Source organism: Emydura macquarii, unplaced genomic scaffold (assembly GCF_026122565.2).
Source record: "Emydura macquarii macquarii isolate MOO-44397 ecotype Brisbane River unplaced genomic scaffold, CSIRO-AGI_Emac_v2 contig_587, whole genome shotgun sequence".
In the NCBI taxonomy this organism is placed as follows: domain Eukaryota; kingdom Metazoa; phylum Chordata; order Testudines; family Chelidae; genus Emydura; species Emydura macquarii.
This window is the reverse complement of record NW_027130724.1, coordinates 2596168-2617820: the sequence shown is the minus strand read 5'-3', so window position 1 is coordinate 2617820 and position 21653 is coordinate 2596168. Positions and strand designations below refer to the sequence as shown.

General features: G+C 47.4%; 1 protein-coding gene and 1 long non-coding RNA gene across 3 annotated transcripts in view; one reads left to right on the top strand and one right to left on the bottom strand.

Moving 5' to 3' along the window:
- The window catches only part of LMNTD2 (lamin tail domain containing 2), a 50979-nt gene that overhangs the window by 13254 nt on the left and 16072 nt on the right, over nt 1-21653 (top strand). Inside the window, exons 4-8 of the mRNA XM_067540504.1 lie at nt 3634-3727; nt 5195-5380; nt 16438-16542; nt 16979-17094; nt 19676-19893. Coding sequence (XP_067396605.1) covers nt 3634-3727; nt 5195-5380; nt 16438-16542; nt 16979-17094; nt 19676-19893 — 719 coding nt within the window. The remainder of the gene's footprint in view (nt 1-3633; nt 3728-5194; nt 5381-16437; nt 16543-16978; nt 17095-19675; nt 19894-21653) is intronic.
- Nucleotides 326-17973, bottom strand: LOC137148047 (uncharacterized). 2 transcript variants are annotated; one of them, XR_010918426.1, is made up of 3 exons: nt 17672-17973; nt 6422-6626; nt 326-641 (listed from the first exon to the last, which is right to left on the bottom strand). It is a non-coding gene; the product is annotated as an uncharacterized lncRNA (long non-coding RNA). The 2 variants fall into 2 exon arrangements; XR_010918425.1 differs by lacking the exon at nt 326-641 and adding an exon at nt 4887-5248.

The window sequence follows — 21653 nt, the reverse complement described above, 5'->3', positions numbered from 1 at the left end:
GCCTGCTCTTGCTTCCATTAAAGTCAATGGAAGCAGGAGCAGGCCAGCCGGGCTAGATTTCCAGGACCTCAGCACCCACAACAGAGGTCCAATTTTCAAAACTGCTCAGCAGCCAGCATCTCCCATTGCTTGCCCGTGGTGCTGAGCACTTTTAACAATCTGGTCCTGGTTTTGGGTGCTGAGCACTTTTGAAAGTCTGGCCCTTAATGCCCAAGAGTTGAGCCAGAATCGTCTGACTGGGAAAGTGAGCCGAGTGAAAGAAAGTGATGTGGCGTGGAAAGGAACTGCACACAGCACCAGTGGGACAGCCCAAAAGAAGACTAGAACAAAAGCAAAGGCTCTTGGCTAAAATAGGCACAAACTTCAGGGTCAAAAAAGGAAGGCAGATCTGAGATTTCTCTGCCACATACACAAAATGGAATTTGGTTTTGGTGAAGACTGCAATGGGAAGATGAACATTTTTTGGAAAACTTGCTGAAAAGATGATCCCATGACGCGTGCAGGTGCCACTGGTTTGAAGGCCTGGTCTCTGGGGCGAAGTTCATGCCACTGGGAAATGCGGGAAGCTCAGGGCACGGAAGGGAGTGTTCTACATCATGGCTCGGCCCATGAATCACAGTGCTAACAAGGCTGTGCTCTTTCTGAAAGGGAGGCAGCGGAAATATAAACAACCATTTGAGCTCTGTGCTCCAGAACGTGAGTAAATTGTATGTGGCAGAGAACAGCCACCACGCCTGTTAAAAAAACCCCACCCACTCCCTATCCTAGGAACCCCATAGGTATACATTATAAAACATAGCTATATGGGCCAGATCCTCAGCCGATGTATATAGTCCTAGCGCCACTGAAATCAAGGAAGATACGACCATTTACATCAGCTGAGGATCTGGCCTGATATGTTCTATGTCACTTAGGGCTCCAGTGAAGGGCCTATGGGATCATTCTGGACAGGCCAGGGGGACAATGACCATACTGCAGGGTGCAACGATCATACTACATTCACTGCTGCCCTTAGATCATTGCTTATCCCAGAAAGGTACTTGCATGAGTAGCCAGGATTCATCCAGATAGCATAGCTCCATGAGCCATACTGTGTTATTAAATGGCCTTTGACATAAATCACATGTTGCTGCTGGCCTGAAGTAGTGCTGACAAGTGATGGGTTGTGGGCATAGTTCTCACACGCTGGGGCTGCTTTTTAACTGGAGCCGCATCACCAGGTGCTCAGATACTGCAGGGATGAGCACGCTACAAACACCTCGACAGAATAATACACATTTAGGGTCCGATTCACCTTTGTCCAGCCCCTTAGTCCTAATTCTCCCCCACCTTGCACCTTGTGTAGTCACTGACACCTGCCCAAGTGGCTGTTTAGTGTTACTTTCCATTCAGATTTGCTTCTGCTTTTATACCCACTTTGCACTGATTCTGCACAGGTGTAAATGACTGCACAGGGGCAAGGTGAATCAGGCCCTCGGTGCCCACAAAAGAAAAGGATTTCAAAGGCAAATGAAGGGAGGGAGATTAGCACAGTCTTTCTGCTGCTGTTTGCTGTGTTATTACAATAATATGTAAGCTGTGGTTTACCTGACTGGCTTTAGGACCCAGTGGGAGACAAGAGCCTGAAAACAGCTTCCCTTTTTGAAGCATATTTGTGAGCCCTTGTGAATTCCAGCTCAGAAGATCCCGGAGCTGGTGAAGTCTGAGTCAGACCTGACTGGGGTCCTGCTGGTTGAACTGCAGTTTGACTTATTTCCACTCACCTTTTCATTCTTGGATCAGAGCTGGCACTGTGGCCTGTGTTCCCAGAGTATTTCCTCAGTGGGATGCCCACAAAAGGCAGACAGACGGACACACACACACACACACACACACACTTGTGGGTTTTGTCTTGGTTTCCAAATGCTGACTTGACACCTCAGATCCTTCTGGTTTCCTCCCTGTCCGCTGACATCTCTGGGTTTCCAGAGTTTAAAGAATGTGACAGAGGAACTGGTGTTGAATCACATGCGCTCTGCACTCCAAGCCAAGAGTGAGCACATCCCGTCTGGGAGCAACGTTCTCACATGAAAGGCAAGCTGCCCGATCAGGCATGACATGAACACATCAGAGGCGATGTCAAGAAGACAAGTCTGAACCAGCACAGGGAGAAAGCCTTATGTGGTTCCCAGCCCTCCCAGAGAAGACAGTGCTCAGGTTTCCATCTCCTGTTAGCACAGAGGTCCCCAAACTGTGGGGCCCCAAGAGAGGTGTGGAGGAAGGTTTAGGGGGGCACGGCAGGGCCCAGGCCAGCCACCATGGGGGCGGGGAGGGATTGCCACCCTGCCCCAAGCTCTGCTCCAGCCCGCCCCTCAGGTGGGGCTCCAGCCTTAGCTCCCAGCCGTGGCCCCTGGCCAGGCTGCAGTTTCCCGCTCGGCCCCCAGCACCCCCAGCCACCATGGCCCCACTCACAGCCTTGGCCCCTGGCTGCCATGGCCCCCCTCCCAGCCTCAGCTGGGGAAAGATGGGGGAGGGGCGTGGACAGGGTAAGGGTGTGTGACCTAAAACGTTTGAGGACCATGGTGTCAATATGACAAGCTTCCTGGTACCTGATCAGAGAGCTCACTAGCAGCCCTTCCACCTCAGCTTCGTGGGCCACCAGTGACAATGTCTATACCCAGTGCATGTCATTTACAGTAAGAGCCTATCATGTAACTGCTGATCAGGAATCCTGATCTGGCCCCATCTGACTGCATGTATTGTTGCTCCAGTTAATTGCATACTAGTTACTTGCATAATAATGCCTGGAGGCTCAGATCCTTTGTGCTCAGAAGGGGGGAAGGGGAGGTAAAAGAACCAGTTGAAGTGTACAGCTCCCCACCATCACTTATCCTCATGCTACAATGCAACATTTTAAAGGGGGAAAAGTTGAAAAGAAAATTAATCTCCCCCTAAAACAATAAGCGGCATCAGAACTATAATAAAACTCCTCCCCCCAAATCCAGCATATTCATAATCAGAGACAGACTCTCATACAAGTTGCCTCAGGTACATAACTTTAGAGGATTCTTGCCCCACCTTTTTCTGGGTGGCCTTTTTCTGATGGGACCTCTGAGCTTGTTATTGCTCCAGACTCTGCATAATAAGGACACCATGAATTTAAACCAGCTTGGCATAACTTGGCTAGTGTGTCACAAAACTGGTTTTGGGGGTTTTGCAGTTCCCTGTGATTTCACCCTCACCCCCATCAGGAAAAGTTCACATACAATTTGTACAAACTGCTTTAGGGCTGGGAGTGAAAGAGGATGGGAAAGCTAGAAGGGGCTCAGGAGTGTAATGAACAGAATGATCATATTACCGATGTAAAGATCACAGTACTAACCCACGAGCAATGTTGATGCATTCCAAAGGGAGTCCCCATCCAGTCCTGCCCAGGGGATGCAAGGGCAGGGTAGGGAGAGATTGAAAAGGAGATAATGGTGGTAATTCTGGGGACCTCATTTCACTCATCCTCCGGCAAGAAGAAACACACACAAAGTAACAGAGGAAATTAGGCATAGTCAGTCCTGTCTGTCTAGGCATTTATAAAGCACCAAGCATTGCAGTGGTCTAACACATCCAAAACAGGTCTATTTATTTTGTGGGTTTCTCTAGGTACCAAACAAAAAGAGACCAGCAAGAGCATCTCCAAAAGGAAATAGACAGACTGAAATCTGAATTGCACGCTGAAAAGGAGCTCCATATGAGGGTAAGTCGCTGAAACCCAGCAAGTGGGGAGGGTCTCAGAGCCCAGACTCTACCCTGAGCAGGAATATCTACACTGCTCTTTTTATCCCCACACTCCAGGCCCCGCAAGGCTGAGTCAGTTGACCCAGGCTCCGAGACTTGGTGCCATAGACTTTACTTTGCAGTGTAGACATACCCTGACAGGCAAGCTAGCCAGGGCTGGGCACGCCACAAGGAATGGAGGTAGTGCAAGAACTGTGGAGCTGGATAATTGAACAAAATCACCTCTGATTCTCAGGGCTAAAGCTATGTCAACACTCGAAACACAAGAGTGGCACAGGTGCAGCACAGTAACTGTGCCGCTGTAGTGTAGACACTGACTGCAGCGAGGGAGGGGTTCTTCTGTCTGTAGTAAATCCACCTCTCAGTGAGGTGGTGGTTAGTTGCCAGAAGAATTCTTCTGTCGGCCTAGTGCTGTATACACTGGGGCTTAATAGATCAGCTGAACTGTGTCTCTCAAGGGTGTGAATTTTTCACTTCCCTGAGCGACATAAGTAGGGCAACCTAAGTTTTAGGTGTAGACCAGGCCTAAGCAGCATGCAGACATATCCCAGTCAATTGGTTTACAAGGGAGGACAGAGAGATCCGTTCTGAAAGAGGTAGGCATGGGCATGAATGGGCAAAATGAGTCCAGTGACATCTGTGCCCCATCTTCAGATGGGCTGAGAGGCCAATATTCATTGATAAGATGTACAAACAAACAGAGATTCAGTCCAGCAGAAACTGGCTTATCCACACAAATATGTTTAAACAACAGCCCCCTCAGTGCTTTGACTGTCCAATGTAGGTAGCTGTTGTCATGGTTATCAAGAGGGCCCATTAAATGCTCTGCACTGAGGCCATCACAGCTATCTTAGACTGAATGTAGGAAAATATTCAGGGAGCTGTGACCAGATGGACTGTACTCTGGGTGTTCAACCTAGTCTAAGACCCTCAGATGAGTGGGAGGGGAGGATTCTTACCTGCAACCTGGCTCGTGTGTACTGGTGTGTGGAACAGGGACTGTCTTTTGGGACTGACCTTTCCTGGCCCAAATCCTTTGTCCATCTCCTTTCTCCTCCTAGGTGAGCTATAGCTAGCCCCTAGCATGAGGGTTTTTGTGGCAGTGACTTGGGTTTTGGAACTAGAGGTAGTGGGTTCAACCCTGCTGATGACCCAGCCAGGGTGGGAGGTGGGGTGTCATTACATGCCTGAGACCAATTCGACCACCACCATCCGGGCTCATTCCAACAGCTGGGAAATGGAGCAAATATTGATTGTGAGGTAGTGAAACGTCCCAGGATAAAATGAGAGTCACACAGGAGTACAACTGATTCAAGGGCCAAACTCTCGGCTGAGGTAACACCGTGGAGCTCCCTGGGGTGCTGCCAGCAGGGAATATAGACCCAAGTGGTTGGCTTTGGCATTTACCATTTTCCTTTTCTAAAAGGAGATCCAGCTCTTGAAGGAGAGACTCTTCAAATCGGAGTTGTTGGTTCAGCAACTGTACAAAGAGATCAAAAGACTGGAGAAGTCACAGCCGGGAAAACCTGCCCAAGGCTTCACAGAGCCACAGGAAACGGAGGCCACTGTGGGGCGGGGTGAAGAGCCCTACATAGAAACTGAGAGTTTCGAGGTAGGAACTAAAGCGAAGAGAGCTGAGAGTGAGTGAGAGTGAGCGAGCACAGAAACAGAGGGAGAAAGGTGGGGGAAGGGGGGAAGCACGGGACTGAAAGGCACTAAGGGTCAGAGATGAAGGCTGCACAGTCTCCAGGCATCAGGACTAGAATGAGATAAAATTGCCTGATCTGCAGACAAATCCACTGGCCCGTGATGTAATCAGTGGGGGGGAGAAGGATACTGGCAGTGTCAAAGTGTCCTCTTGAACACACACATCATTTCGAGCGATAGAAACACACCCACTCTGTACAGGGGTTGCCTCTCTCCTACAAGCTCTCTCCCCTCAAACTGTCCCCCCCCCCCCCAAGTCTACTCACATTCACCCTTCCCCCCACGCTGATTTCCCGTCTTGCTGCCCTGCAAACTCTTGGCCATCCCTCCGGGTCTTGAGCACATGGGCATGGCCCTCTGCTAGGATGGGGACTGTGTCATCCCTCCTCCTGGATGGAGCTTTCGAGACAGGGAGGGATGGCCTGGGAAGCGCCGAGGCTCCCACCTGCTCAAAGAGGAGTGATGGTAGGCTTCCCAGCAGCTTAATGGTGACCCTGGCCAGCTCCATTCCTGGCAGGGTCAGGGCTTTGGCGTAGGAAGAGGTGTGACGGTGAGTGGTGCAGGGGGTGGAGGCAAAGAAATAGCACATGTTGGGGGAGGAGGGCTGAGACCCTCACCCTGCTGTTTGCCATCAGTGAGCTGTGCTCGCTCGCTGCCCTTTTTCCAGGAGGCAGCACCAGAAGGAGCCAGCTCAAAGGCAGCCTTGCATCTTTCCTCCCCTCACTGCTGGTGCATGCCAGTTGCTCCGGAGTGGTTCTCAACCTATTTACCATTGTAGGCCACATATGCAGCTCTCTCTGCATTACGTGGGCCGCATCCACACAATATATATACTAGCTGTATGGCCCTGAGGATGTCACATGGGCCGCAGCTGTACGCTGATTGGACCGCAAGCGGCCCACAGGCTGCGGGCTGAGAACCCCTGCTCCAGACAGTGCTGCCTCACCTCTGTGGCTGTCTCTGAATGCTCTTGTTCCTCAGCTAATTGCTCTGCCTTCGCTGGTGGAGACTGGCAGGCCAGTGATCTGAGTCCATGTCCATCCCATGCTGTAATTCATTAGAGGTTGGGTGTTCCATTACTCCAGCTGGTGCTTGGTCGCTCCTCTGCACCCAGAAACCGTTCTCCACAGAGTCTCTTCTCAGCCACATTTCTGTAGCATAAAAACAAGAGATGCCCTGCAGATTTCTTGACCCACAAACAGCTATTTTACTCCCAGAACCTGCACAATTCACTGCGTTGCCCCGTACGCCCTTCCCAAGCTGTCTGCCATGTCAGTACCGCAGCGCTCACCTCCCTCCTGACACCCCACTGCTTCGCCAGGCTCACAAGACACTGAAGGAAGGGAGAGGTGACTAAATCCAAAATCACATGGAAAGGACAGTCATTGCCAGGTCTCCCAGTACTTCCTGCCCTCTGTACAGCGTTCCTTTGCATTGCAAGTTCTTGTGGGCAGGGACTGCATTCATTGTGTGCCTTGCACTGTGCCAGCACTAAACAAGTGATGCTAAGCAAGGAGCTCAGCTGGTGAACCTCCCTGTTCTCACATAAACCTCTGGCTCCAAGCTGCCTCTCATCCCCTCCCACTGCAGGATGTTGTTACCTTTTCCTGTACCTGTTGCTAGGGATTAGGAAGCCCTCTGATGGCCGGGCATTGAACTGGGTAACAGTGTCCTCTGCTGGCCAGATCCTTTCTCCACAGCTCATTTGGGCCCTGGTTCAATAAAGTACTTAAAGAGGGGCCTAACTTCAAGCTTTGATTCAGTGGGACTCTCCAGATGATGAAAAGTAGGCCTGTGTTTAAGTATGTTGTGGAGTCTGGGCAGGGGGAAGATAAGCAGTTTTATCACAACACATGCACTGTGTCTGCTGCTCAGAGCTCAAGTGGCAGCTACGTCTTCTCTTTGCAAGCCACTAGGCAACAGAGGGTGAGACCTTTACACAGTGATTCACACTGGGGCAGGCCCTATCCAGTAGTGGGCAGCGGGACATGTTGCAGCGAGTCTGAACCTCCTGATTCCCTACCCCAAAAAGCAACAACATTTAGGGTGGGAATGAAGAGCCATCCACCCTTCCTGTGAGCCAGCCACGTTTAAATAAAGGTAGCTGGCCTGGAGTAGGGGGACAGATTTGAGAAGACCCCTTTATTTACCCTGGGGATGCTGAGCAGTGATCAGCTGTGAAAACCATAATGGGCAAAGGAAAACGCTCTAAGCTGAAGTGGTGTCCCTCAGAGAGAGATGTCAGTCACCTGAGGCCCTGGGCAGGCCTGGGCAGCTGCACTATGGGCATTCAGTAGGAAAGGCTAGGAAAGGTGTATGGCTGAATCAGGAAGAACAGTGCCTGTCAGAAGCAATTACTCTATCATCAGTGCATAAAGCCAGAGGAGTAGTGTAATGAAGTGGCTAATTCAAGGAGACTGGGAGTGGGGGGGAGAGAGAAGGAAGCAGCGACAAGTATCATCATGTATATTCCTCTATAAGACCATATTCAGTGCCCAAGCATTTTGTGTGTGACAGACAGAAAAGATGGGCCTGAGCCAAAATCCCTGATTCAAACAGCCCCAGAGTTGGGGGATTTCAAAATCTGAACCTAGAATCAAGTTCTGCAGCTCTGCTTATAACACAATTAGAACGGGGTGAAGTGTGGCTAGGAGGCAGCGTAAACCTTGCAGGAGAAATGGATATCTCAAGGAAGAGCGAGCGGACAGGCCTTACGTAAGTTTCTATGCCATCCGTGCCGAGTCCAGCGCACTGCTGGAAGGAATGGAATCACCACCTTAGGTTGCACCTTGTGGCTTAGAGAGAACTCTAAGAATGCAGGAGGCTTTCCAAGTCTCACTCCTTTAGCGCTTGATCCAAAGGTCACTGAAGGCAATAGGAAGCTGTTCATGGACTCGAGTGGGTGTTTGACCAGCCTTCAGAGAGAGACTTGTTCATTTTGGCTAACAGGTTTTAACATCTCTCACTCTTCGGCTGAAGGAGTTTTGAAGTCAGTGTCTCTTTACATGTCTCCTTGATACAATCTGGTCAGTCCCACAAATTTAGGTCCTTTGGAGAGGCAGGATTGTCTTGTGATTAAGGTGCTGACTAGCCTGGGATTCAGGAGATGTGCATTCAACTTCTGGCTCTGCCACTGACCCCTTATGTGACTGTGGGTGCATCATGTAGTGCTCCAGTTCCTCATCTGTTAAATGGGGACAATAACAATACCCCTTTGTCCGTCTTGTCTATTTAGAGTGTACGCTCTTTGGGGGCTGTCTCTCACTGTGCGCTCGTACAGCACCTAGCACAATGGGGCCCTGCTCTCAGGTGGGCCTTTACGCACTACAACAATAAAGAGATTTTACCCACCTAACAGGCATTGAAATGTCCCCGCCCCCACTTCTAATGAAAATACTTTTTTAAACGTATTTTGTCACTACCATATTAAAAAAATAACTCTTCAAGTTATATAGATGTTTATCCTGATTACCCTTACCTAATACATTCATATTTCTGCACAAGTACAATAAATCTTAATCATAAAAATTTCCATGTATCTCTCTCTTCCTAATTCCACCTTATTTAACCTTAAAAAAAATCCACACAAGAGGCACTCAGACCTCTAGACATTGATAAAACAAATACAAGTCTAGTTATCCTCTGCTGCACATATAGTGTCCAAATGTAAATAGTTGCTCTGACTATCATGTATGAGAGCTTCTGGAAGCATTCCCTTCTTCTGTTATTTTTCCTCTGTAAATCACATTTAAGTCATAATCAACTGCTATATACATCGCTTCATATAGGAATCATTTGACCTATTCCATCTGCTTATTCCCCTGTATTTGTCAAGTTTAAAAGACCCATTTGTGTTTGGTCAACCTCTTCTTACCTGTATTTATTTTATTCAAAATCCAGAAAATAGTAACCATACACGGTAATATCTACTTGATCCCAATATAAGGCTGTCATTTTTTCCATAGTGATGGTTTTCCAAGCTTTATTTCTCTATGCCACTAATCTAATTAATGTATTTGTATTTAAACCTCCCTTGCATTGTTTGCACCTCAAACACAACAGTATGGGGCTGGTGAATGAGAACTAACACAGATAAATGACTAGTCTATTTTCATTCTCCAGGCTGAGTAAAGAAAAAGAAATGGTGTAACACGTAATAAAGTCATTTATTGAGTTTGATTTTTAATTTTTTCCCTAATTTTAATAACTTATATTTGTAACACGGGGAAAGAAATTTGCTTTCTTACACCCAACTCAAACAGCATCCCTGTAAAATCTCATGTGTAACAGATTGGCAGCATCACAGGAGGCACTATTAGATCAGAATTTGTTCTCTGTGTGGTCACTGTGTCAATCCACTCCTTTTGGGACAACAGTTTTAGTAGGGTTCTCCCACTGAACAGGAAGGCTCAGTAACTGCCCAAAGCCAGGAAACCCAGTCCTCCCTTGGCAGCTAGGATGGGTCAGTGGATCAGTAACAATCCTACCTATCATTCCTGATAGGCAAAACCTTTGTTGCAAGGCTGTGTCACATCATGTCTTTGCTCTTGGTCAGTGTATCAGCAGCAAACATGCTAGGTTGACACAAGTCTTTCCTGCTTCCAGGATGTTGACAAGAGCCTCATGTATTAATTCTGGCTCTTTAGAGGCCACTATCCCTTGTTCTGATTCCTCTTCAGTCCTTGATGGTTTGGAGCGCTGGGTTTGTGCTCTTAGTGGGATCCTCTATAGTAAACTATCCTTGTTCACCAATTCAGTATTTAAGGGCCTGATTCACAGCCCATAGATGCCAATGGGAAGACTCCCCTTGACTCGGTCAGCTACAGGTTCATAGTCATGGAACAGTTGCAGCTCACCCCCTAGTTCAAACCCAGGCTCTCGCATCTTGCTGTGGACTTCAGAAACAATAACTGCACCCCACTCTGCCTGCCTGGAACTTAGCACCTCCAAGGTTCAGGCTAAAAGTGTCTTCCTACAACAGGATTCTGATTTAATTGCCTCATGTAATGTGAGCAGCTAGATGCCCCGAACTCAGAAAGGTTCGGGCAAATACCCCACTATTGAGTTGAAAGAATGTCAGTATCACTGGGCTGAAACAGGCTACAGAGATACTCAGTATGGTCCTAATGGTACGTGGCTAGGAAGGGTGCCCAGTCTACTAGCTTCTGTCAAGTGCCTTCCTAAGCTGCAATGGTTAACATGGCAAGATCTGGACACATGAAAAGGATCAGAAGAGCAGTCAATGATCAAGAGGCCTCCTTGCTGTAGTGCTGCTGCTAAGAATAGCTAGCACATGTCTGGATGGTCTCATGGGAAAAGCACTAGCCCTAGGATTCATCAGATAAGTGCTGAGTTCCAGGCTGTGACTCAGACATAATGTGTGACCTTGGGCAAGTTGCTTAACCTGGGTGTCTCAATTTACCCATCTGTGAAATGGGGCTAATGATACTTTCCTACCTCGCAGCGGCAAGATGGGATAAATTCATTCATGTACATGTTCAGATACCTTAGAGAGGAGCAACTAGAGAGAAGGGAGGGAGGGATTTCATATTAGCTGGAGTCATGACTGTGCATAAAAATGTCTCTTTACTGCAGAACTCCGTTTTGTAACTTGCAGGTGAACTGTGACACTCTTAATTTTAAATTAAATTATTAATGTATCAAAGCACTGCCTGAAGCACATCTGACAAGTATTTGCTTTTAAATTACACACACAAAACATGCTTGGTTTTTAAAATAAGACTGGATGTGCAGAAGCACCTGTTCTGCAGGGAAACAGTTTGTTTTCCTTTGCATTTTCTCTTCTTGTCTCCCAGTTACTCCCTCTCCTCCCTCTGCCCCTGCCTCACACCTATCCTCTTATATGTATGTTTTAACAGACACAATCCTAGAGTCTAGCTCAGATTGGAAACACAGGAATGCTGGCTATTCAGAATGGAATTTCTAAGAGGGTGGCTGCATCATTACTGAGCTTTTAAAGCTGAATGGAAGTATGTACGTGTACTCACACATGTGCATGTGTGGCCCTGTGCACAATGGGAGAATAACTGTTCTAGCCAGTCACGTTTATACAAGGTTATGGCTAGCAGCATTACGTTTCCATGCCCAGTTTTAATAGGGATCTCCTTTTGTTGAATGAGACTGATGCAAGCCAAAGATAGACTATGCAGCCTATGTTATCCATAGCATGGTTTTACAACACAGATCTCAGACAAAACCAAAAAATAAAACCTCACTTGTACACACTAGTCAGGGAAAGTATACTTGAGCCATGCTAGTAATAACCTTGTTCAAGCACTATTGTAGCTATCAGTTTCCCAATCCCCAGTTGTGAATAGGGGCTAAAATTACAAGGATCCTGCAGATAACTGCGTCTGCTAAAACACACATTAGCCTTGGAGAGAAAGCAAGTTACAGGCAAAGGACAAGAGCAGAAAAGAAGGGTGCAAAATTAGAGACTGAGTTGATTCCCACTGAAGCTAATAGCAAAACTCCCATTGACTTCAGTGGTATTAGAATCCAGCCTTCAGCCCCCTCCACGGACAGATGCCCTGTTATAAGGAATAAAGCCTGCTTCATGTGGGTGTGAAATCACAGCCTAAAGAAAAATCTAGCTAAGCACAGTGTCTCCTGTTCAGGAATTAGAACCCTAATGCGGCAAAGAAATATTGGCAAAGGGGTGAGAACCTTGGAACAGGTTTCAGCCTGCAGTGCTGGGGGAATCTGCAAATTGCATTACAGCCAGGGCTGCTGTGGTATGCAGCTCTGCTCTAATCCAGCAGAGGATACCTCCAAGGGAGGCTATGCAGTGGGCAAGCATGGCCCCAGGCCAGGGAAACTCACAGCGCTGCGTGCCCAGAATGGCTCAGTTTTGATGTAATATGTTTACAGAGCAGAGCTCATGCAGAAGGCATGGGGGAGAGAGGGGTGCGTGGGCAGGTCATGGCCAGAGCTGCCCTTATATCACTGCAAAATACTTCCCCTCCAATTGTGAATGGATTTGTAAGGAGCAGCTAACTCATTCCCCCTTTAAAGGTGAGCTTCTGCGTGGGGCAGGTTCTCAGATCAGGCTGGCTGTGTCAGCAGTTGCTCAAACAAGAGGTCAGCTGAGCCCCTCATTCAGGGAATGGAAGGCAGAGATGGATTAGCTGGGCCACACAGCCCACATGCTGCTGGAGCTCCTGTAAATTCTTGCAGCAAGTGTATGTGGGGAACTGGGCACATTTTGCTGTGACTCTCCTATACCTGACAGCATGTCTTACCTGGAGGGGCACTCAGAGAACAGCTGTGGAAAGGGGAGTTAGCACAAACCTCCTCCTCTCTCAATGGGTTTTGAGTGAACAAAACTCCTCTGTAGGCTTAGAGTCAGATGCTGGGGGGCCTGCTCTGGTGGCACATAGTAGCTAGCAAACCAGTGAGTCTGACCCAAGGACCACATTGCAGGGAGACTCCTAGGGGCCATCCATCCTCCTGGCCCCAGAACAGGGACTCAAGGATCCTAGGAACTACCAGACTGGGTTGGATCAATGCTCATCCAGCTAGTCTAGGCTTTGGGTAGGTCTACAGTGCTGCTGGGATCAACTGTCACAGCCCAGGTAGACAGACTTGGGTTAGCGGGGCTCATGCTAGCGCACTAAAAATAGCTCTGTGGACGTTGTGGCACCAGCAGGGGCTCGAGCTACCCTTGCAAGCTCAAGCCCACCCTAGCCCCTGGGTCCAAGCGTAGGTAGCTAGCATGAGCCTCTGCCGGTGCTGCAAGCTAACTCAAATACCACTAACATGAGTCTGTCTACTCAGGCTAGGAGGGTTGCTCCCAATGGCGGTGCAGATATACCCTCTGGGGCCTGAACCAGAGGCTTCAGAAGAAGATGCAAGAAAGCTTTCAGTAGGCAGTTATGGGATAACCTGCCTCCTAGGAAAAAGTTTCCTCCAAACCTCTAAGAGAGTTTGGCTCAGGCCCTTAGATCCTTTCCCAATTTCTTGTTTATTTAACATTCTTCCTGTTGGAACGGAGGATGTCTTTGTTAACCATCTAGACATCTCCTCCTTTTTTGGAACCCCCAGCAGTATCTTGTGACAGTCAGTTCCACAGGCAGCAAAGGTTTAACTTAACTTTGCATTTTAACAGCTTAATTTTGCCGTGATGTGTGTATAAAAATACATCCCCTCTGAGCAGTTTCGGATTGCCACCTTTCCATTTCATCGCCTGTCCTTTTGCTCCTGTGTTACAAAAAGGAGGAATAAACATTCTTGATCTACCTTTTCATTACTTTGCACATTTTCTCATGTTCCCTCTGACTCATCTCCTCTCTGAGGCAAACAAATTCTCTCCTTCCTTGGAAGTTTTGCCATGCCTCTCCTCATCTGTCTCCAAACCATAATTCATTATGCTGTATCCTGTAAGGCTGGATGATCAGAACTGGATACAGTATTGCAGGTGAAGGTATCTCAGCAATTTAGATAAGGCCAGTGATAAAAGCCAAACAAGTAGAAAAATAAACCCACCAATGCCAAGGTTTCAGAATCCCACACGGGCTGAACACAAGTCCTTAATCATCACTGCTAAGGAGCAAGCTGATCCTGCAAAACTGAAGATAATAAGAAATTGGCCATTGATTTCAATGGCAGCAGAATCCACCCCAACATAATTGTACCATTTGGCCACTAGGTGGAGATATCCAATAAACTTTTGCGGCATATGGAATTCACAGGTTATTTATCCCCATGGCCAGCTTCCTTCTGTTTTTATATCAGCCCTTGTACTTTAGGCAGCAAACAAATGAAGTGGTGGAACAGCACATGACTCTTTTTGATTATGGGCACATTCATGCAGACACACAAGAGAGAGGAGTGGGGGATCCTTTGGAATTTGAAGTCAAAGCTTGACACCGCAATGAAATAAATAAGCAGAGCTGAACCAAGGGGGAACATTATGTTTAAAACATTACAATCAGTCACAAAGAAGGCAGGAGGATCCCCAGTAGAAAGAGCAAAGTGATCCAGGATCACCCACAGGACCCATGCGGGTGTGTGTGTGCTTTTCATCAGCAGTGAGGCACTGCAAAGTAAATCCCATCCCATTAAGATGAGGAGATAAACACGCCTGGAATCTTTAGAGTTCAGTCCTTGATTCTCAAGAGGAAAACCAAGCCTGAGTCTGGAGTGAGAGGCAGGAAGATGGGATTAAGCAGTGGGAAGTGCAGGAATTTAAAAATAAGTTAAATGTGAAAGAAGCAAGAGACCGAGCAGAATCCCGGACAAACACAACCAAAGCAGCAGAGCCCCCTATGTGAACTAGTGGTTCTTAGGTCTTGCCTATACTATCATAATTGCACCCACGGGGGGACAGCTGAACAGGGTGTGGACCATGACTCAGCTGTAAGCACAGCCAAGCACAAACCAGTTTCTGAAACGGTGCTAGAATATGGTGTATCTTTGGCTAGTCTTGCAGTTAAACTGAGACAACTGCACTTGTTGCCAACACCCATTGGCAGGAGGGGCTATTTTCTGTACCGTCGACAAGAGTTTCAGGACTGCTAAGCTTTTCAGCATTGTCATTGACTCTTTACATCCCTTGTAGCCATCTTCTCCTGATATCTGATACTGTATTAACTGCCATGAACATGGCAAAAGCAACAGGTTTCTTTTCTGACACCAGGTAATAATAGTCATGACTCCACCAGCAGAACATTTCTTCATCACCTGAGTGAATCGATTCTTAGGCAACCTCCCCACTAGGTGGCAGTACAGTTGCATCACATTAGTGGGGATGCTACAAAATCATCCTATTGGCACAAATATGGCACCTTTCCACCAAATATCTCAAAGCACAGTTAGCCTTGTCTCACTCTTGGTAGGCAGATAAGCATCACTGTACTTTAGGGAGAGGGAATTGGAGGCTTAATGAAGGAAAAGTGACTTGCCCTGGTTTCTACATACAGTAGCAGAGTCGAGGAGAAAAGTTCTGATGCCTTGCTTTATCCACTAGCTCATGCACTGATTACAGAGACTGCAAGTCTAAAACGAGATGGCATGGCGTTTTGCAGGATAGTCATTTGATTTCTTACAGACATTATTTTCTTTTGTCACTTCTGCTTCAGGTGACAACTTAAGCCTGGTTAAAAAAACTGAAAGGAAATATCCAGCTAGTCCAGTGATGGAGGGCAAAGGGCCATCTGATTCTAGTACAGTGGGGTTAGAAGTCCTGTTCAGGCTCTTCTTCAGCCCTCTATTCCAAGTGAATAAACACACCCCTCTACCCTACAGATCAGAGTACAGACTTGGGCGGCCCAAATATCAGCTCTCAGCAATACACTGCACTAATTCTGGTTTTGATTTTTTATGATCTTCCCCCAATCCTGCGGATTCTTGATGGTCCCTGCTAGACAGATCCATGGCTGCAGGGATAACCAGGAGACAGTATAGAGGGGCTGCTTGGGGGTGAGGAAACCACTTACAGAAGTGTCCAAAACACAGAAATAAACATTCCAGCTCACAGTCAAGTTAAGGCCATTACTGGAATTTTGGGGTGGGGTGGTTATTTAAGAACAGATCTGAATGCTCACTTCTGAGCAAATGTAAATGGATTGTGCTTCAGCTCGTCCACAAAGGGAGGGGGGTAATGTTGGCTAAGTATCACTGCTTTAGCTTGTTTCATATCAGGCCCCCCTCCACTCTGGGACCCTTCCCACATCTAGCCAGAACCCTCCTCTCATCTACCAGTAGAGGAAGGGCAGGGTGGTTGCAGTCCCCTGGAGCCCCTGTTCTGTTCCATGAGCTAGATGCTGGAAAAGCACGCCAAGTATTGGGGCTGCAGCACCTCCAGCTGATGGAGAGAGGGAAGAGAAAGGAAGACTTAAATTAGGACTTGAAAAAACACTCATACACACGAGACAAATCACTCAAGAGGTCATGAATAACGGAGTGGCTCTGTGAACGCGCTGCTTTCATCTTTCCACTTAGCTTTGGTCAGAGATGGGAAACAACAACAACATAGCATCAGAACCTAGTAACATGGCACTGCGGAGGATCCCCAAGCACACAAGCTTCCTGGACTCATTCTTCAAGGTCAGTCCGGTGCAGAACCCCATTTAAAGCCACAGAATCAGGGTTAAGTGCAAAACCAGTGACTTGAAGTCCCTCTGCCGTAGGGCTCCACTTCTCTGCCTGATGCAAGCATCAGTGTGGGAGTGTATTAAACAGCTAGTGACGGGGAAGGAGGGGAAAAGAAACACTCCTGGGACTGGCATGGTTAGTTAGGCCCTTGTACAACCCTTTCAATGAACACGGCAGAGCAATACCTTTGGGATGTCCAAAAGCTCATAAGGGACCCTGCAGCCATGGGCTTAGAAAAGACATGACAGATGCTCTGCCACCATTTTTGGCTGGGGCATTTGCACCTAGAGGACACCAAAGGGACTAGCAGATGGCAGAGATCTGCCTGGTACACAGATCACGGTCCTGGACAGTGATTGGCAGGTTCACCATCTTCTTCCTGTTATAGGATACAGATCCAGGAACATTAGAGCTGGAGAAGGATAATGGAAGTATCCAGATATCAGAAGTAGTTCAAGGAGAATCCAACTTCTACGGCATGTCCTCTATAGAGCCTGAGGACAGGTACGACAAAGCCAGCGACCGCTTGCTGCCTGCTCTCCATTACCGCAGGGTTAGATAATCCCCACAATACCAATGTTTGCAGCATTGCTAGAGGCTTCATAATTAGGGTCAAGTGCATCTCAACAAAGATTACGGGGCAAATTCTCACTTACACCAGTTCTACCCCAGTGTACTCCAATGACATATAGGTCACTCCTGATTTACATGGGGGTGCATGAGAGAGAAATAGACCTAACGGATTTACAGCAGGGCTGCGTTTGGTCTGTAACCATTACACTGAGCAATATGCAGAAGAAATGGGATGGGTACACAGAGGTCAAGATTAACCCCCCACCCCATAGGGGTACCCTGCCCTGCTCACCTCCCTCTCCTCCGCTCATGGCCTTATTGGAGTGTGATGGCATGGAGGTCACCCCAGTGTGTCCCCTTTCAGCCAGGCAGGTGCCACAAGTCAGCGCTGCCTCACTTCCCTTCACCCTAGTTATAAACATGTCCAGCCAGACCTTTTTAATTAACAAGCACTTCCCCTTTCCAGGGTCTCATTTGCTGACTGCCATAAGCATAAATAGGCACTTACCCAAATACACCCAGGGACATTCACTGTCTCAGGCTCAGTCCAATCAGCAATCTCTGGGCCCTTCCTTCAGGAGGCTCTTCCCTGCACCTGTGAGCCGTCTGTTTCTGGGACCCACCCTGGTTCCTTCTCTGGCTTACTCCTTTGCAGTCCTTCCTTAAGCAGAAGTTCCCAACCTTCCTCTCTGAAGCTGGGTTGTGGATTAGCCATCTGTATGGACTTTGCTAGCTTCCCCCTCAGCTAGCGCCTTCTCCTCAAGGAGCCTTCAAGCTTCTCAGCAAGCAGCTAGCTTTTTCCTGCTGATATCTCCTGGTGCCTGCCCTGCTGAGTGGGAAGAGGCAGCATTTATTATGGCCTCCTTCTCCCAACTAATCCCCAATAGGCTGGGAGAGAGAAGAGTTTTGCCCTGCCCTCTCTGTAAGGCCCCTGACTCTTAAAGAAACAGTAATGGCATTTCCTCCCAAAAAACTTTACTCCTTAGACCACTTCCTCTATCCCAATATCTCTCAGGTCCTTGTATATGTAGTTGGACATTTTAAAGCCTTGCCATGTAATGAGGTGGGCTGTCCATTAGGCACCACTACTCCCATTAGGCGTGCACTACCCCATCACATTGAACCACAGCCTTGTAATAAATCTTCTTTAGCAAGGGGCCCCATGTGTCCAGGGAAACCCTCACTCTGCCCTGGGATGTGGCTCTCTCAAAATGAATAGCCACAATGGATCCTGTGGTCTGTTGCTTCACTGTTGTCCATTGTTGATGCCTATCCCTGTCCCTACTGTCAAGTCTCTAGCTGGCATCATCGAACCTCCAGGCATTGGTCATAAACTCAGATTCCCTTGAGAAATCTGGTCAAGGTAACACAGCACCTGAGGGGGAGGGCGGGATGGAGTTGGTAGTGATTCTTGCTATGGAGAACCTAAAGTAGAGATAGGGAGGAATGGCTTTATATGAGTAACCCAGCAAGCAGTGGAGCAAGCCATTGGGTTTTCATGTCAGCTGACACATCAGCAAAAGACCTGCCTCTTTCTACAGTTGTCTGGTTATTAGCTGTCTAACATGTGCTAAAAAGTGCTTTTACAATCCATTTGCTTCCTGTGTTTGACTCGTTATTTAAAGGGGCCCTAAAAACAATGTTTTTGGAAGCCTAGATACATCAGTGTTATGTACTGTCTATGAGGAGCACTGACCACAAAATGGGCTTAAACTTCCCATTTTCCAAGTTCTTCTATGTCAAAAGTACCCACCGCCAGCTCCAGCATGTACTATGTTAGTGCTATCATGCTTAGCACAGAACCCCCCTAAGGAGATGACAGCAGCTGCAATGCATATCTACCTGCATTATATTATTCAGCCACTAGACATCTAGTTGCCAGATAGAATTCCAGATAAAATGTGGTCCTTGGTAAACAACAAAGAGAAAGCTGGAACTCAAGCTGTGTGGAAATTAGTTTGGTGTAGTTTGCAGCTGTTTTATATAATCACAGTCTGTCTGTTATTCCATATAGCATGACAGCAGCCAACTGCTGGGGGGTTTCCTACACTATATTGTGTTTTGCAATTTTTATAAGAAAAATAACTATAGGCTGTTGGGTGGGGGGGGGAGGAGAGGGAGCATGGTGTTACCAGCACAGTGCATGTTGGGGCATTATATGAGGCAGGAAGTGGATTTTGTAGAAAGGCACATTTTAAGTCTATTCTGTACTGAATGTCCCTCATTGCTGAACTATCTGAAGTATCCAGTAAAACGTTCTAAAGTTGTTTGCTTTTACTTTGCAAGTCAACTCACCTTTAAATATACTACTGATAGACCATGTGCTGCCCCCTGCGTCTGGCCAGAACATACACAAGAAATTTTCCCTGTTTATCAAACTGAGTAAGGATTGTTTTCCCGCCCTCCATAGTTCATTAATTAATTCATTATATTTCTGGTGTAGAGATTGCCAAACTATAAATAACTAAACACCAATCCATCCAGACCTTAAATGTTTTATCTTTTCCTACAGATGGAAAATAAATGATTTTAACAACTTCAGTTCAAGTCAAGAGCTGGCTAGTTTACCTGTGAGAAAAGAGGGGAAACTACACTCAGAAAGTTCTTTGTGGGATGTGATCTCTTCGCCAAAACCAGATGCTGTTTCTGTACCAAGCAAATCTGAAGTTGCGGTATTGTTCCCGAGTCTCCCACCATTCTGGGAGAAAATCCAGCCGAAACACTCTGGTTGTAAGTTTAAATTCTACCATTTTATACAGTCTGGCATTAGCTGGTGGGTCAAAGAATCATGGGCAACACTTGCAGACAAACAGCCTGGGCTCATGTAATCTTGATTAATCCCTCAAAGAGGGTGAGAATTAGTTATAGTTGATGCTATATGTCTCCTTTATGGTGTGACAGCTTCTCTGTTGGGGGATCTGGTTACAATACCGTGGTCCCCTGACAGTTAAAAATGTTCTCAGTTATTCTACCAATTTTAGTACAGTCACTCTGGCATAACTGAAATCAGGGTCCAGCTGGAAAACTACAGGGAGTAAATATATATTTTAACCCCATTGGGGAGTTTATTGAATTATTATTATGCTAGTGTCTGGATGCCCTACCCAAGATCAAAGTCTCATTGTGCTAGGTGCCATACATGCACATAGTAAGAGACAGCCCCCTATTCCAAAGAGTTTAGAGCCTAACTAGACAAAGGGAGCTTTCTTATGCCTATTATATAGAGAGATCAAGTGACTTCTCCAGGATCACATAGGAAGACTGTGACAGATCTGAGAATTGAACATCTATCTCTTGAGTTCCAGTCCAGTGCTTTAACCACAAGACTATCTTTCCTTGCATGATAGAACCAGCTCCTGCAGCTACATCGTGGGATCTATGGCAGCTGTTATTTGATGACAGCTTTGACTAACCTCCCAACTAACTAAACTTAGTTTAAAAAACTCACCCAGCTACATTGTACTATCATGGGAGAGAACCAGCCACCCCCTGCATCTATTGCACTTTGTTTTCTATAGCACATGTCACATACCAGGCATCACCAAACGCTTGACATGAAGCATGTGCCTACCCCTGGAGCTGGGGGTGTGATGCCCAGCTCGAGGACACATACCCACACCAGCTCTCACAGTCACAGCAGCGCAAGCGACGGGAGGAACGGGTAGCGTGCATGCCCATCAGAGATACTAGGTATGTATTCAGAGCAGCTAGCCTCTCCCACCACTGCTACGCTATTTTTAACCTGCTAGCTTACTGAGAGCTAGTGCAGCTACGTCTCCTCCAGGTGGGAATCACACCCCCACCTCCACGTATAGACATACCCGAAAATAGAACTAATTAGCGGGCACCAGCCCCGGCCAATGCAGGGTTGCTGTCTGCAGTGTAGCCTGGAGCACTGTGGCCAGTAAGAGTGTGTAGAGACTGCACAGGAAAATGGGGCACCCATGCAATAGCTCACTCACAGCTTTGGATACCAGAACCTGTTGAGGGCCCTGACTTGGAACCACTGAAGCCCAATAAAGTTGTGCTGGGGACTTCAATAGCAGCAGGACCCCAGTGTGCAGGGAAGTCCGTTGGAACACATGGCTTCATTCCTTACTCTTTTCCAAAAGCTTTGGGGATCTTGAACGCCTATCGGAATGGCCACAAGGCACATGGGTTTCACATCTCCTGCACAGGTGCACAGTAGAAGTAACTCCTAAGAGAGGGAATGCTGGCCAGGACATCAGTGTGAGGCCTTATCCTTGGGCAAAGCACTACTGGAGCATTAGCTTCCACCAAAGACAGGCAGACGTTTTGTTTAGTGACTCTTCCAGAAGACAACACCTGTCACAGCACAGCTCTGCTTCAGATGCCCCACAGCAGAATAAGTGCCTAGAACGGTGTTTGAACCTGCAGCCTACTGGGGCTGGGAACAAGGTGCACGTTTAACAGGGAGGGGACAACTGACCAGGAGACATGGTCAATTCGCCATTACATTTCACTTCTTT